This window comes from Atta colombica, unplaced genomic scaffold (genome assembly GCF_001594045.1).
Source record: "Atta colombica isolate Treedump-2 unplaced genomic scaffold, Acol1.0 scaffold76, whole genome shotgun sequence".
Lineage (NCBI taxonomy): Eukaryota > Metazoa > Arthropoda > Insecta > Hymenoptera > Formicidae > Atta > Atta colombica.
This window is the reverse complement of record NW_017259568.1, coordinates 263,616-281,481: the sequence shown is the minus strand read 5'-3', so window position 1 is coordinate 281,481 and position 17,866 is coordinate 263,616. Positions and strand designations below refer to the sequence as shown.

The window sequence follows — 17,866 nt, the reverse complement described above, 5'->3', positions numbered from 1 at the left end:
ATATATATATATATAAATTATAACAATACATTTTCGGTTGACGATAATGATAATGACGACGAGATTTTGATATAAAAAGTTTTAAATCCTTTTCGCTGTAATATTCTTCACTCGTAGGAAACGTACAGAAAAACTTTTATTATACAATCGGAGTGCTATCGATTAAGCCTAGAATTTGATTGGTTTAATTGAGATCTCCGCAATTCGACGGCTCTTGTAATACGACCGGTCTTGTGCTATAATGTCGCTGCGCGAGCTCTTAGCGTCTAGACACTATCTGTATCTTGATATAAATTTAATTAAAAATTATATACAAAATTGAATTAGACTCATATGAAACGTTTTGTCACGGTATATTTAATAACATTTTCATTATACATTGTACTATAACTACACTCACAATTACACTATATTTATTCAGGCACTGTTTATCTATAAACTTACTGAGCCCGGTTTAAAATCGATTTTAATATGAGAGTAATCATTTGAAGCAATTTTTACATCATAATAATAAGAAAATAAAGATAAAAAAATTTACAGTTTTTTTTACTGATTGAAAATTTATACCTTTTTTTAACATTTATTCTAAACTCAGAAATATTGAATAAATCTGTTATAAAGTATGAAAAAACCGTCTAAATAATCAAAAGTAAAAAAGTATTAAATGATTACTCCTGAATCGATTAACGAATGATAAATATATTATATTATGCTTACTGAGACTTTTTATGTACAAATTTACTAAGCAAGCTAAGGGATACTGAAGTAACGAAATTATGGACACATTATAGCGTGCAAATCTCCGAATTGACTGAAAAACAAAAAATCCTTTTACAAGATTGAAGTAGATGTAAAGTTAGGAGACGGGACAATTGACATGTATTAAAATCGAAAGTTAAAAGTTTACATTTTTCAATTCATAGACATATCACGTAGATGTTTCCCTAATACAAAAGTTCAAGCTTATGGACAAAATAATATTGCACTGTCCATCGAATTATGTGAGCGAACAGTATCTGAGCTTACGATACTAAGATTGAAATCTTAAAAAAATATTCACATTTTATATTCAACTGCAAATTATGCGTACTTAGTGAAGATTCGAAATAGTAAACAGAGCAGTAATTATGCGTAGTAGATGCCGGATTTTATAAGAAGCACTTCTAATATGTTACATAAGAATAGTATGTGTTTAAATGAGACAGAACAATGTAAATGTAAGAAATGAATTAGACATTATTTGATATTACTATTATTATTAACATTGTAAGAAATTTAGAGGAAATGAGCACAACAGAGAAGCTATCAGGGTTGTACGGCTCAGTGGACGGAAGTTTCACAATATGAAGGAGATCAGGCCTCAGTTCGAATCTCTCAGAAAGAATCTGATATTTTTTTTTGTTGCTTATTTCTTACAATATTTTTAAATTGAAATTTAAGAAGTCTGTACTATTAATTTGGACTTATAACGTGGATCATCCATTTAGATAAATAAATCGTACTATCGATCAAATTCGATCATTATTCCAGCATTCTCTTAAAGTCGAATTTAAGTTTTACTCTCCCAGGAGCTCTTCGATTCCATCATCCTTATCGGAACTATCCTGTCGCTGCACTTTCATTTTATAGCCCAGTGCTTCTAGAAGATTTATATTAAAGTAGTAAGTCAAATTGATTCCTGGTATTAGGCGTTTTAGTTCTTCGATGGTCGCCCAAGCTTTCTCTGTGTCCCCTATATTGGCATAATGCTGTGTAATCGTTGCGAACAGATCGCCGCGACGCACTGACTGTTCTAAATTGGGTCCTTGAGAGTCGAGCAGATGACGAACTTGTTGCATTGCCGTTTCTGTCTCACCTCTATCAAACAATCTGCGTAATGAGAAAAAATAAGATATTTAAATATACAGAATAAAATCTGTATTCAATTAAAATATAATTCATATAGAAACAAAATATTGTATCTATAGGAATTTCTATTATTTAAGGATAGTTATGATGAACGCAAATATATTGAAAATATCATGATATGATATCTATGATACAATATTTCGTATAAAAATATGAATCTAGATTTCTAATCATCTTGGCTTTACCTTTTAATATCCAAATAGCGTTTAATTGCTGACATCCTATTGTTTACCAGCTCTATTGCCCGCTTGTGAACATCCGGATCTCGTGGCGTCATCACCTTGGATAAACATTTGTTCGCTTGGTTCAGTGCGTCTAACGCTTTTTCATAATTTTGAAACTCATCGATCTCCACTTGCGCGCATGCCACATAAAAATTCGCCAATAAATCCATAGCTTTGCCCCTGGAGTAGAAATTAATTATGTTTTTTAGAATCTCTGGTTGATTTTGCCAATCCAAAGATTGCAAATAATTGCCCGCCATGATGTAGATCTCACGGTTCCTCGAAACCTGCGCGAAAAAGCAGATTTTTTCAGTGTCTCCGGATTTAAGCAATGCTTTCATGGCGCGTAACTTGTTGCCAGCTTGTGTGAATTTCTTAGTTGCAAGATGATAATTTCCCTGATCGAAGGTGATCTCTGCGATTTTCTCAAGCGTAGAAATTCTCATACGCTCGCGTTCTGCGTCGTCGTCATTCCCTTTTTCAATCGTCAGCTTCTCTGCGAGCTCTTCGCTTAATACGACATTATGTTGCTGAATCAGATCCAAAGCCGCCATATAATCTCTGCCGGTCGCGAGTAGATCCACTGCCTTATCGATTTGGTCGTTCTGCATGAAATAATCGGCGCACTTGTGAATTAATGCTGGATCAGAATCCGCATTTACGTCCATGATAATTAGTTGCAACGCGCTGTACTGTCGCGTTCTGAACGCGACGTCTAAAGCTTTATGTAAGAGACCAGCTTTATGATATAACAGTACCGCACGATCCGGTTGATCATTGTTCTCATAAAATTTGGCGACGTCTATCTGCGAATTCCGTGACGCTAATATAGTCAGTGGCCACAGTTCTTCCAGCATGTCGTGCTCCTACAGAAATAATAAATATTGAGATAATAAAGATTTATTAACTCTCGTCAAGTGATTCAAAATGGGATAAATAAAGGCATTAAGTTTTTAACAATTGAATGCCTCACCTTACATAGCCGTATTGCATTAGTATAAGCTCTAGCAATTGTATAGAAATGAATCGCCTGTACCACATTATTCTTCGATTCATAATGCGCAGCAAGATGGTACGCCGCTGCAGAGTGATTTGTTCTAGTTACTAGCTCACACACTTCATTCTCTCTGTCAAAATAACAAAGCAATCTCGTCATCGACAGAGTATCCTTTGCTTGCTCATAAAGATGTAAAGCGCTCTCCATATCGCCGGTCGATTCAGTGTACTGAGCATGCCAATTTTTAATCTCCCTACGACGATATTAAACTGCTCACTACAACTGACTACTTATCTTCCAACGCATTTAATTAATATTCCTGTTACTTACGGTTCTTCGGAATTATTCAGATACGTGAGTAACTCTCGAGGTCTCATCAAAAGCATTCTAGGTACTTCAAATCGATGGCAATCGGCTTTCGTGTACATATCGATAGCTTCTGCCACTCTATCCTGCTGCTCCAACGCACGAGCATAATTATAGTAACTTGTTTTTTCACGAATTTTATTCTCGTTACTAGCTAATTCGATTGCCTCCTTAAACTTATTCCGCCCTTCGTATAACCGTCCTAGCAGATCTAGACGTTTCGCTTCTCGAAATAGACGTTCAGCATCAGTCTAAGGATTGAAGATTATACATATTACATATATACAATTAATACATATTTTGTATGTATACTCTCAATATTCATTAAGAATATACTTAAGAGGATCCTAAAATTACCTATTTTACCGATTCAATAAGATCTGCATATTAGTGATTTCTGTCATTGATACATCACTACTACATTAATACCGCAAGGACACATACGTACAAATTTTCTAACTAATTTTTCATATTAGGTACTTAGCCTAATTCTAAGAACTTAACATTGTTTATTCATATAATTCTTGGTCCAAATCAAGCTTGTTTTATACGTACAAAGTATAAAATTTGTATATAAAGCAAATATTGTTAGGAGTCGACGCTAGAAACAAATAACAAAATTGTAATCTTCCAATTTTTTTTCTGTTTTTTGCAAATCAACCGATTTTAATTTCATTATCATTTATATTTTAATTATAAAAAAAGATTATACTTATTTAAAAAATAATCGCTAAAACAGACAACTTTAGAATAATCTTAAATGTATATTTAATAACTTACATGAAGGCCAAGTTCAACGGCTAAAATTCCTACTTGTGCTTCCAAACTTAGAGTATTATCTTGCATTGCTTCACGTAAAGCCCGTGCAGCATTAGCTTGCTTCATGTGACCCAGGCAAAGAAGAGCCATGTTTAGTTGCTTTGTTTTCACGCACATCTTGGCCAGACTCTTCCAGACAGCTTCGTTCTTTATAGATTTAATGGCTTTAAAGGCTTCCTCCATATTCGCCACACTAATATGGAAACTGAAATCCATCACTGCTTTCCTGGTGATAGAATTGCATTCTCCTAGTTCCTCAAAGTCTCTCATTAATAACTGCATAATCTTGCTACTTCTATCCAAGCTCTTTTCGGAATTTAAAATAATGATATATGGTGAATGTACACCTAACAATCGACAATTCTCATCAGCAATTGGCTTCACATCCTGTACAACGATACCATGATCCGATGTCGCGAATAACGATACCAACACCACAGAGGTTTGTATAATCTATAAAAAAAATAACATTTTATATTAAATAATATCTTACTCTTAGATCTAAATTTTATAATTCATAATCATTTATAACGTATTAGATTGTAACGGGTTTTGAACCGGTTAGATTAATGATGCTGCAAGCTCCACGATTGATAAAACATGTAACATCAATCAATAACAAAGCCTTAATCCAATCTAATTGATTCAAAATCTATCAATCGATTATTACTACATTATTATACACACACACACACACACACACACACACACACACGCACGCACGCACGCACGCACGCACGCACGCACAGAGAGTATTCTTCGAGGAAATCGGTTTAGTCTATTTTATTGCTATGCGAGAGTTTTATCGTTAATTATCAGATACCCTATATGTGTGTATGCATATATGTGTGTCCCTGACCTATGGGATCAGGTAGAGCGGACTGAATTGATTGTGAGTCGAAAAGTCAAGTTTTCCATTTTGCGATTGCCTCAATACTTTAGGAAATATTAATTTCTAAATCAATAAATAAGCACGTATCATGTCGAGTACGGGTAGCGATTATTTGATAGGCTGCTTGAATTATAGCGCTTAGCGCGTCTACTAAGCAGTCGAGTTCGAGCAATCCCCGCGCGGCAAGCGACCGATAAGCATATACAACTTGACAACAGTCCGCGCGGATATATGTTTATTCAGTGATCTTTAGAAATTAATATCTCCTAAAGTATTACGGTACAGGATTTTTCGGTTCAATTTAGTCCGCTCTATTTGTTTACGAGAGATGTTCTATTTGTTTCCGTAGGAGATGTCGGAGACATCTTGTATAAAGTCGAAACATGTTTCGCCTATGTAATTATTTTATACTAATTTTTATTTTATTTTAATGTATATGTTCGATTTTATGTATATGTTCGATTAGAAAGACTATTAAATCGTATTTGCTAAAAAAATAATGTCTAATGAAATTATAAAATAAATTATTTTAAGCATTAAGTTTCGACCGAATATAGGGTTTTTCTTATTCATGCACGCATGCACACATAGTTAATTTATAAAAGCGTAACGACGTTAACGTAATACATAAAATAATGAGAGAACAATGCCAGTAGAAAAATTGAGTTGCGAAAGTTTCTGCTAAAGTGTATAGACATTTAATTTAACAATCCAAATAGAGGCAATTTTATAGAATTTTACCCAATTATTGTCCTTATTGAAGCTCTTAGAATCACGTTTTTCTAATTTTTGAGCTCGACATACTAGTAGTCTGGGATCCTCAACGTCCCAGCAATGCGCTGTTACCAATCTTCCTTTGCATTGTGCAGCTCTAAAAGTAATATCAGTATTATCAGGGACATACAAAATCAATTAATGGAAAATTAATTCTGATCTGTGATTTGATACGGTTGTGTCGAATTTTCAACTTATTTACTCACAACATAGTGTCATCATCAACGATGTTGTCTGACTCTCCAAAGTCAAATTCATAAATCTGATCGCTTTCAATATCCCAAATGTATAAAATCGAACTGGGCATGAGATTTGCCATGGCAACAGTGATTGAGACGCAACGGCAATCCGAATTACATCTAGCTTCAATGATTTCGGCAAAATCGCTAATCGCCTCATAAGTCGCCATGGCGCGGGTGTGTAGCTTAGCCTCGTGTTTGCTCAGATTCCAAATCTTCAGAATGCCGTTTAATGATGCTACAGTTAAATAATGCCCTACAAAATGTTGTGTGTGTGAGTATAATATTTATAATGCAGTAATAAGAGTATTTTGTTGTTAAAATTTTAAGTAATAAGAAAAACTCACGACACTTTATGTCAATTAAAGATTTTTACCTGTCAATTCCATCGTGATTGGTTCACCCTCCTCCGGTAAAGTGGGAAGCGTTTGAATAATAGAGCCTTCTATGGATCTCAACTGAATGATCGTTGGGGTCAACACGATCAATGTGTGTTCGTAGATCAATATCTTTTCCGTGTCGCAGTTGAAGGTTGTCAATACGTTCGTATTAAGATTGACACCTTTATTAATACAATTGACAACGATTTGTCTTCCAGAAGAGGCGACAATGTATTCTCTTGATACAGCGATAATCTGCACTTGGATCTCCATTTTTAGAATATACGTCTGTTCATCTATCTCGAGCAGAATCTGTGTCGGAGTGAGCTGACTCGCGCAAACACCATCATTGTACACGGCGCACATTGGCTGTTGATGCAAGATGAACACATTGGTGATACAGTTAACAGCTAGGAGAGAATTCCGTGATAAACTAACACCCCATTCCAGTTGCTTTACTGTGCCGTGAATCGCGCAGGACTCTGGGATTTTTGGCCAGGAATTCTCATCGCAATCAAGCACACATTTTCGCTTCCATAAGTAGATTGTACCTAGATTGGTGCCGGCGGCCAAAGTGTCTGAAAACCACAGAATGTTTTTTAATCCATTGTCCTCAAATTTACTTCAATGGATATGTTATGGACAAAGTCTGCTTAATGGACGGACCAAATGTTGCCCGGACCGTGTTAACATTGCGATTGGGCAAAATCCGATAAAATGATTTATTATCTCATAACATGGCTTGATTTCATATGATCAAAGTCAATATTGTCCACTCAATGGTGGCAATGTCAGGAATCATTATTTCATTGCGGACTTTGTCCAGTTCACCCAACAACACTGCTAAATCTATGTGCTAAACTGCATTAGATGAATGGAGCCAGTAGTACAATAGTTTTCTCAATTTTTAAGAAATCATTTATAGTGGCCGTAATCTGTAAGAATTGGCTAATCATAGTCGAGCTTTTCCCTTTTATAATCAAATGAGAGGAATATTCGACTGTCACACAACACTGCGATGTGAGCATATATGTGAGCACATTTTCATGCTTTACGTCGACATGCATGTATGCATTTTAAGTACATGTCGTTGTAATATAAGATTTAACTTATAAATAAATAAAGTTTATGTTTATGAGGGAGGAAAACCTCCGGATATACAGTGTATAAATGCCACTACTAAAATATTGGTACATGTTTATCAGGAAATATTAGTCAGATAGAAATACTTAATCAGTTCTAAGCCGAATAAGTCTGATTTAAAATTTCAGAAGCACATTAATGTCTTACCATTTGCCTTGCAAAATGCCAAGCTAGTATATATTTCCTGAGGAGTGGCAACATTTCCATTGGATGAATCCGGAGGCGATAGAATATATGTATCGCCTGTGTGAATATCCCAGCACCGTACAGCGAGCTCTCCTGTGAGTACAGCCAACGTATTTCTGCTAATCCAGCATAAGGTGGTACTAGTGGTACGTGATGTATCACTTCTGCCACTTAATTTTACCTGAAATAAGTATAAGTATTGAATATAATAATATAATAATCTCTTGGTAATAAAGGAAGATGGGGTAGATCTCGCTTTGCATTACTTAAGTAGGGAAAGTCTTGAAAGGTGAAATAGTCCTCAATAATGTATATAGCAGAAATAAGACGTTATTTTTTAAATCTTTTTTTGTTAATAACTTTTTAACGAATAACGAGTGACGGCTAAAATCTGTTCGAGATCACTCAGGGTCATGAGCTTGACAACATATGTCAAGGTCAAGGTCATCGGGGATTGCTCCTTGTTTATGCATTTTAAAAAAAAATGCTTATTAACAATAATATAAAATTGTTTAATTTGCGATATTATATTACAGCTTTTAATAACTTTGTTTTAGTACTGTGTTTCAAAAACGGACAAATAGTCGACGCATAGTTTATTAGAAATTGTAAACATTCACATAAAAATTATGTATTAATCACTAACAAAGGAACGACACGAGGTATTTTTCCTCAATTATTCTGAATTTTTGCCAGGTTAGACATAAAAAAAAACACGTATTTTGCCGTTTGCTCAAACACTTGCTCAATAGTTTAAAAGGTATTAAGCTATGAAACTGGTCGGACATTCTTAAAACTCTAGATCGCTGGTTCAAATACCATCAGTGACAATTCTTTTTTTTATTTTTTTTACCACTTTAAAAAAATTTTTTCTATATAAAAAATACATCTTTCACTTTTAATTAGAAAGACACAAAGAATTAATTTTAAAGGATTTTGCATCCAAAAACATATATCTTATATATTAATTCTATTTATGTGTCACTTTCTAAATGTTTCTAAATTTTTCTAAAACGTTTAAATTTTTTAAATACTTATTATAAAACATGCTAATATTAAAAAAAAATTGTCACTGATATTTGAACCAGCGATCTAGAGTTTTAAAAGTGTAGTCCGATCAATTTTATAGCTTACTGTCTCTTATATTAAGTGTCTGAACAAACGGCAAAATACATGTCGATTTTTTTTCGATGCCCAACCTACAGGCAAAAATTTAAAGCAATCGGAGAAAAACATCTCGCGTCATTCCCTTGTACGAGTCGCCTTGATTGAATATGGTGCTCTTCACTCATTTGTGTTAAACATTTCTTGATTCATTTTCACTTAATATCAATTAGCTCTACTGTTTTATTTTAGTTAAATATAGAAAGTCTATATATTTATGTATTATCATAATATTATTTGTTATTGTATCAATTTCAGAATTAAAAAAAAACCATATTGCGTCGTTATATACAAATTTTACAATGCTCAATTAGAGCTCGTTATTATACGTTTAAACAAAAATACATTTATACGTATATTTAGCACATCCATTTATGAAAAATGTTTTTTCGAACCTTTTTATAATAAATATTTATCCCAAATTTATTATGGAGTCATCCTAGTGTGATGAGTTTAAAAAATTGAAAATTGTTTTTGAGTGTAAAAAAGACATTTGAGTGTAATAAAAACGGAAAAAAATATATATATAAAATAACATTAAAACAGTCTATTCGGAAAAATGTTTCTGATAAACTAATGTGCTAATTCTACAAATAAATGTTTGTATGTACATGGGCTTGTATATAACGGTTTTAAAGCACTTTAAAATGTCAAATTATAAGAAAATGCAAAAAGAATGAAATTGATTTTTAAGTTTATAAAAAAACGTTAAAATATTCGACAAGACTGTTTTCATAGAAGGATGTGCTAAATATGTGTAAATATTATACTATATATTCTCGTTTAAATACCTCGTTTATATTGCTATGCCCTCATTTAAAACACATATATTCGGAAAGACGTTTCTAATAAACGGATATACTAATTATATGTGTAAACGGTTACTTATAAATAAACATTTTTCTGAAAGTAAATATAAACGGATAAACGTTTATGTATTTTCGAAAAATGGAATAAATTCAAAGCCTTATGCTCAATGCTATTATTTTTTACATCTCTTTTCTCGATAGATAACGATACCACTTACTGCCATAATATTAATTAATTATTTATCATATAGGATGGCTGATAAAGATCATAATAATACTTAAGGGTAGATTTTGTTTCATTTTGAAATAAAAATCCTAATACCAATAAAAAATATCGAAGCTATAAAATAATTTTTTAATTGTGAGCATTTAAAACTAGTGAATCATATCATATTAAAATTCGCGTGTTCAAGTATTGTTAGTATTTTGCATTGTGCCACATCTGAATGCACAAATTATACCCTATATATATTTTCATGAATAAAATTTCTCAGAAAATTGAACCTATATAATACATAATCAATAATATTGATGCAGAATTTGAATTTGTCATATACAGTATTTTTAAATTTTGAATAGAAATAATATGTAAATATAGCAGTGATAGAACTCAATGGCATAAACCTTTGTCAATTCGGTGAGCTCTCCAGTGATTGAATCTGCTTGAAAGTGCCCGATGTTCAATCCTTCTGTCATAACAATGATAGAATCTCTGTTTTGATGATACAATAAGTAGTGCAACACTGCACCATCAGTACTAAGAACTTCCTTGCATTGTCCTTTAACGTCAACAAAGTATATGATACCATTTACAGTGCCAATATAAAACGAATGATTATCCCGTTGTACTGGAATTGCTGTTGGTGCAGCTGTTCTTGGACGCCAGGAACTGAACATATCCCAGGCTCTCTCATCACCAGTCACTGTTGCCTTTGCCAAACCACTATAACAATTAATTGACCAATCAATATCCAATCAAATAATCAAGAAAGAATATCATCAAATGTTAATCTAATTTCATCTGTAAGTTTTACTTAAAACAGCTTCTTTGAAATTCAGTGCTTTTAATTTCTATTATATTAGCTTGCAATAATTATAACAAAATAATCTATATTATTAGAAAAATAATGCACAAGTTGTTTTGTATAATTTAACCTGTTTTTACTTATGAGTTGTACCTAATATCAACAACTGGTTTTAGCAGAACTGTCCTAAATACAATTTGTGAAAAAGATTCTTTTAGTTCATGATGAAATGTCATGAATAGCTGTCCTCTGGAATCTATCTTCCATCCAACTATAGATCCACCAGTATCTGCAGATACTAAGCAACCACCATACTGACTCCATTGTAGAATCGTGATGATATCTCGGTGAGGGGTTACTATTACATTGAACTCCTGAGTTCCAGTGTCCCCTGGCCATATCTAAATAAATAATTTAATATATTTTTTATCTCACGACAGACTTGTCTTCTGTAGCTCAAAACATTGCAATACTAACTCGTAAATCTCCGTTTTCCCATCCTGCCGCTAGCCACGTCTTCTCCGGATGCCAGCCAAGAGAGGTGACTTGTGCCACTGTATGTCCCGGTGATTCGATATCCTGCACAAGTTCACCTTGATCATCATAGATAACTACAAAGCCACCTTTGTCTTGAGAATACGCAGCAACAGCTAATAAGGGATAATTATTGTGCCAAGTTGTAAGAGTGCTTATTGAAGCACTTTCAGGATTTTGCACTCGTATGTCAAAATACAAAGTCATTGTTTTAACATATTAAGAGTGTACACTCCTACATTTAATTAAAATTTAACATATAAATTAGTATAAATAAACGTAATCATACATATTATAACACTCGTTTTAAAAAAGATATTTCATATTATTAAAGTATTTAAAACACAAAACAATCCTTAATTTGATGGAAATGCAAATGTATTAATTCCTATCTCTTCTAATCTATACATATTTATGTTGTTGACAGTTACCATCAGTTACCTTGGAGATTAAAGCTGGAAACACAATGGGAACGTTCAAATCGGACAAAACTGCTAGCCTGCTCGCCGAACGATTGAATGTGATTGGTTGGATCTGTAAGGCCCGATTGCACCAACATTATTTTGGTTTATACATTTAGATTCAATGAAGAACTAAGGGCAAGACTAATCATATTCAAGAATTTTACAATTGCAAAGCTACTTTCTCTGCTGAACGCAGCCAATGGCCTATTTTCCACTGAAGGTTTGATCTGAATCAGAATGCAAGAACCAACCAACTACAGTCGAACGACAGGGAAATGCTCGACTGTAGTTGGTTGGGTCTTACATTCTGATTCGGATTAAATTCTCTCCTTTTGATGCCTCATGGGACTCCATCATGATTGTAAAATCTCTAATAAGCCCTTGGCAAGCAAATTTTGTTAACGTAGCTCTGCTTAAAATTCTCCAAAGTCCGAGGAACTTTGAAAAATTTTAAACTTCATATTCGAGTTCAGCACGTCTAAGTTTAAAAGATTGATCAATTTCATATGTTTTTATCACAGGTTAATTTTGGCCTTCTTTATTTTTACATATTAGCGCAGAATATATTCTGAAAAGGAAAATTCCCTAACAGCACAAACATCGATTTGTCGACTGTAGTCCAATATCGACTTTAGGACGTCTAGTGCGATTTACATTCACAAAGTTTAAATGTGGAATCATTTTGTCCTTGTTATTTAACTACAGTAAACAAGAATGAATGCTGTTCATAAGCGTTGTGAGCATGAATCGGACCATAGCTTAGAATAGTTGATTTAAAGTCGGCTTATAGTCTTTAAAGTGGGACATTGTATAACTTAGAGATGTCTCCAAGTCGTCTAAAGTCGATTTACGGACGTCCATTTTCCAGAAACTATAGTTGATTCAGAGTCGACTTAGAGTTGACTTTGTACTGTTGTAGAGTTGTCTCTCAAGTCCCGTTTTATTTTTTTTTTTAATTTCAAAATTTTTCGATGTCGGGATTAAGTTAAAAAACAATAATTTGATGATAATTCTAGAATTGGAAAGAGATGAGAAACAATAAGTTGAACCCCGGTTAAGAGTTAACTGTGAATTGTGGAACTGAGCCTGAGAGGGGAATACTTGACTGTGATTAGTCTATTCTTACAGATTACAGATTGCATATAACAGGTTAGGGTTATTATTCAATCGCATTTCTCTTATAAAAACACACTTAAAATGTGATTGGATGATTTTCGTTATGCATATGTTTATGTGGCTATGCAAGTTTGTGTTATATCCTAATCTATTAAATTTAATTAATCCACTATCAAGCGGAGACCATAGACTCTTATTATAATGCATAACACATAATGCGTAAGAAAATGTACCAATCAAAATCCTTCGTTTTCTTCCTTTCCATAAAATAAAGAACTTTGATTGATTGGATTTTTTATGTGTTATGTAAGAATCTGTTCTTCTCGTTTTAGTGTATAGTCTCGTACATTAAATTCATTTTAATAAAATGATTACTGTCCAAACATATTATTCATGTCCGATCATTCTCGATGTTGTAAAAGCACCTTTAGGAGTGCACTTCAAGAAACTTAAGGTGCGGTCTACTTGACGCTACAAATGCTTTGAAGTTTTTGACCAATTGAAAAACGCTTCGAAGCATTTACAGCATCAAATGGAGCGTAGCTTTAATCAATCGATTAATCCATACCAAATTAGCCAATCGTATCTGCCGTCAAATGAAATGAGAAATGTGATTGGCCAAAGGCCTCTTGCATGATCGATATCATGGTCGCATCCAGACAGATGTCGCTCCTGTATTCATTGCAATGACGCTTTCCTCTGCCGGCGACACGAGGCGTGAGGCATCGGCAGTGACCGGCAGGCTGGGTTGGTTGGTAGGTTGGTGTCTTCGTGATCGGCTCGTACGGCATTACGGAGTACCGAAGTAATCGAAGTGCGTTGGAAACGCACGTAAGAACATAGGCGCGTAAGAACATTGAAAATTGAAAAGAGAATAAACGAGAGCACAAAGCATTCAGGGTGATTCAAGGTGTCATCCTACGTATTGATGATTCCTCTAGACCGCATATCGCACCACTCCCTCTCCCATCATTGTGCTCTCGCCATTGCTCGCAATTGCTCGCTGCGTTTGTCCTCAATTCGCGCTACGGTTGGCATTTTGACAACGGTACCTCTGCTCGACTGATTACCACTTCACATTAATCACATTTTCATATTTTTTTCCCACTCGATCGAAAAGAGCAAGTTTACACTTGCTTACGCTCCTAATCTCTCCCAAGGTCCACTCTCTTTTCCATGTCAACAACACGCGCCTTTCCGCCAAGGCCAGCAGCGAGTTACACTCCTCACGTCGCCGCTGTGATCCTTGAGAAATTGTTGTTATCGTACACATTGCATTCGCGCCACTGGGAGATCTCAACGAGGATCGCCGACGGCATCGAGTGTCGGGACTGTCGAGTGTCGCGAAAGAGAGGGACGTCGTGCGATCAGGTCGACGACATCGCTCCTACCAACCTGAGATGAGCGACCATGGCTGCATACATTTAAATAATTTTAAAGCAGCAAAAGGTATCCAACCATATAAAGTGATACATTCGTTTTTCGTGACCAGTACATCAACCGAGGCACGCGTCAGGAAGGTACGCCAGTCTCTTTCTCGCTTCCTATTCATGGTCAAGGTTCTTTGTCACTCAACTTGAGAGAGAGAGAGAGAGAGAGAGAGAGAGAGAAAGAGAGATCTTCATCTTCTTTCATCTTACTTCTCTGCATCTCGCTTTCACATTTGCATGAGCTATGTTTACACCCTGCACTTATTTAGGCCAGGTATCATCTTTGTCTATCTTAAGTTAAACAAAAACACCTATTATATAGGTTGCAGCCTAAGGGGCTCCACAAAATAAAAGGAACAGAAAATAAGAATTTCAACCTATCAAAAATCATGTATTGTGGAATACATAGTTTCTGATAGGCTGAAATTTTTTATTTTCTGTTCTCTGTTCCTTTTATTGTGCATAGCCTCTAAGTGCTGTAAATGTAGTCATTATGTCTTTGTTTCTCTCTCTCTCTCTCTCTCTCTCTCTCTCCATTCTATTTGTGCCTCTTTCTGTATATAATACATACATTTAAAGGATTATTTAAGGTGTAGCCACAATAGAATGAAGATTTCAACCTATCAGACTGGCATACACGATTTCTAATAGGTTGGAATCATTATTCCTTATTCCTTCTATTATAGCCGTATCATTTATACTGGCCGTAAATGTCTGTAATTTGTAAGAATTGACCAATCATAATCGGTGAATTTTATAACATACAGGGCTGTGTTCAGATTCCTCATCGAGTGGGTGATCGCTGGATAAGTGGGCGGAGCCTCGCAAAAAATACCAGAGTGGTTTGGGAATCTGAACGCACTCTAAGATAAGAGAGTGTCCTACATGTATCCGTTACAGCAAATAATAACGTAAATATATCAGATTTAATATAAATTAAATATATCAGATTAAATATAAATAATTATATATTGGACTGCAGTTTTCTATAGTTTAGTAATAGTCTAGTAATTATAGTTTAGTAATTAGTTTAGGAATGGTTTGCTCCAGTTTATTATAAAGCTTACTGATCAAGTAATCATAGTCGATTATTTCCCTCTCATTTAACTGTGATTGGTCAATTCTTCCAGATTGTGGCATAAGTTAACATATTATCACCAGTATAAATAATCCTTAAGCTCCTATTCTGTAATTCTTAATGATAATAAGAATATTGTTAACATTACTGTTGTGTTTTACATTACATGATAAAAAAAAAGCTTCACAATACAATATAACGACTCTGACATTATCATTAATGTTAAGATTAATGGGATTTTTACTATTCTATTATGGCTTCTGCATTTGTCTGTACATTTTGTGTGACGCGCGGCAAGCATATTCGCGTCCAATGTGCAGAAACCATAATAGCATTTTTCTATTATTCTATTGGGAAAACTAGTGCAACACTGGTGCAATTGAGTGCAAATCAGTATATATATTTTTTCAGTGCTAATAAATATATAAATATATAATATAATTTAATTCTTTTAAGGTTATAAAGGTTATCGTGACAATAAAGAATATGTAATTCAAATGTTTGTAATAAATTATCTATTACTATTAATTAACTGAAAATATATGTATTGATTTGCATTCAATTGTATTTATTAATTATATAATTATTAATCAATTTCACTCGAATATGAGAAAAATAGTCGATTATGATTGGTCAATTTTTTATGACCCTTAAAACCCTTTGATCGCTACGACTTCTATTATAGACCCTATAAGTACAAAATAATTATATTTTCTTAAAGAAAATAAAAAAGAAATCTTAGGGCTAGGAAAATTTTAGGGCTTTGTTCCCTATAAGTTTTCAAATCAATTTGTCACTGAATCTGTGTATTATAAAATTTTATTGCCTAGTATAATCAAATTGAGATAATGTACAGTTTTCTGATAGTTTGAAACTGATTCGACTGTATTGGAACAAACCTTTGATCTGAAATAATAAAAGGTTCAAAATAATGAAAAATGAAAATAATTCTAACTTGAGTAAATTTAATTTCAAAAATTAATTTAAGAAATATAATTAACAAAAACAAATGCATATTTATATATGCTTGAAATTGTAAAACATTTTTCGTAAAAATTTGCTTATTAATATAATATTAGATATTGGAACGCTAGTTAAAAAAGAATTTCCCGTAATGTCAAAATAAAAAATAGTAAAGGAAAATATAAGAATATATTGGATATAAAATAAAAGACAAAATTGAGTTTTGAAGAAACAAATAAATCTAAAAGATAGCTACTTGAAATAAAGGACTGTCCTTTACAATAAAGAATGTATAATCATCGTACATATAAGGAAATCCGCGCACGTTTTGAGAGGATCCCGTTTGTCTACATTCCCGATTGCATACACCACACACATTATTGATTGATTTCTTGTAATTTTTCGCTGCTTTATCAATGAGAAAATTTTTAATTGGCCAAGGAGTGGTGTGCGCAAACAGAGCTCTCCCCACTCTTTCCATATAACAGCAATTATAATGCGTCGTCTACAATGAACAGTAGTAGTAGAGATCGATTAACTGTCCATTGTAGACGATACTTAAAGATACATTTTCACGAGCCGCTCCAATCGACTGTTTCATTGACAAAAAGAATTACGTAGTCAAAATTAACGAATAATCCTTTTTGTCGCTGAAACAACCGGTTTGAACGGCTCATAAAATTGTACCTTAATGCATGGTTCTACAATGAGCAGTAACAGTAGTGGATTAAGGAATAGACGTAGAAATCGACCAATCATAGTTGAATATGAAAAAAATTTATGATTGGTCGAAGTTTTAGACAATTCCTGACTGTGATTGATTAAGTTTTAAACCTATTTTACAATATGCTCTTTATTTCTTATTTTTTGTTTTTTCCTCCCTTTGCCACCATTTCAACAATAATTGTATTTCTTGTTGTTTCCAGTTTCTTTCGAAGTTTATTAACTTTTATCTCGGGCGATAGAGAACAAAAAATCAGATAAGAAGCAAAAAGATAAGATGTAAAAAATAGCAAAAAAAACAGGAAACAGAAAATAAAAAACACATTGACTATGTTTACACGACTCGATTTACGCCGAAGTTATAACATAAACTACCTATTCTTCTGAAGAACGAAATGACTGTGATTGGTCAATTTCATAACATCGATGTTATAACTTCATCGTAAATCTAGTTGTGTAAATATAGTCATTATAGAATAGGCTTTACGATTATTATTACAGAAAGTATGTGCGGCCATTCTAAGAAATTGATAATCACAGTCGAATGTGAGAAGAATAATCGATTATAATTGATCAATTTTTTTAGTTTAATAATAAATGATTCATTAAGACATTAATGTGACTACACAACA

The 17,866-nt window shown here is 33.6% G+C and overlaps 2 protein-coding genes across 2 annotated transcripts in view; one reads left to right on the top strand and one right to left on the bottom strand.

Annotated features, from left to right (window-relative positions):
* Positions 1 to 1,135: 1,135 nt before the first annotated feature.
* LOC108692519 (intraflagellar transport protein 140 homolog) lies at positions 1,136 to 11,685 on the bottom strand. Its single transcript, XM_018200814.1, has 12 exons — positions 11,404 to 11,685; positions 11,080 to 11,327; positions 10,526 to 10,844; positions 7,890 to 8,109; positions 6,596 to 7,177; positions 6,187 to 6,475; positions 5,948 to 6,077; positions 4,276 to 4,767; positions 3,460 to 3,746; positions 3,106 to 3,382; positions 2,094 to 2,998; positions 1,136 to 1,869 (listed from the first exon to the last, which is right to left on the bottom strand). Exons 1-12 carry the CDS (start codon positions 11,665 to 11,667, stop codon positions 1,557 to 1,559), a joined length of 4,326 nt encoding a protein of 1,441 aa, XP_018056303.1. The 5' UTR covers positions 11,668 to 11,685; the 3' UTR covers positions 1,136 to 1,556.
* Positions 11,686 to 13,789: 2,104 nt separating this feature from the next.
* The window catches only part of LOC108692523 (ubiquitin carboxyl-terminal hydrolase 22), a 10,587-nt gene continuing 6,510 nt past the window's right edge, over positions 13,790 to 17,866 (top strand). Inside the window, exon 1 of the mRNA XM_018200818.1 lies at positions 13,790 to 14,560. Within this exon, the coding sequence (XP_018056307.1) occupies positions 14,441 to 14,560 (120 nt within the window). The 5' untranslated portion in view covers positions 13,790 to 14,440. The remainder of the gene's footprint in view (positions 14,561 to 17,866) is intronic.

Bases quoted from the DNA above. Each gene is read 5' to 3' on its own strand.
- LOC108692519 (XM_018200814.1), bottom strand. From the start codon at position 11,667: ATGACTTTGTATTTTGACATACGAGTGCAAAATCCTGAAAGTGCTTCA. The intron at 7,178-7,889 runs GTAAGACATTAA...TGTGGTTTTCAG, and splicing joins GGCATTTTGCAAGGCAAATG to ACACTTTGGCCGCCGGCACC. The intron at 1,870-2,093 runs GTAAAGCCAAGA...CTCATTACGCAG, and splicing joins CGCTATTTGGATATTAAAAG to ATTGTTTGATAGAGGTGAGA.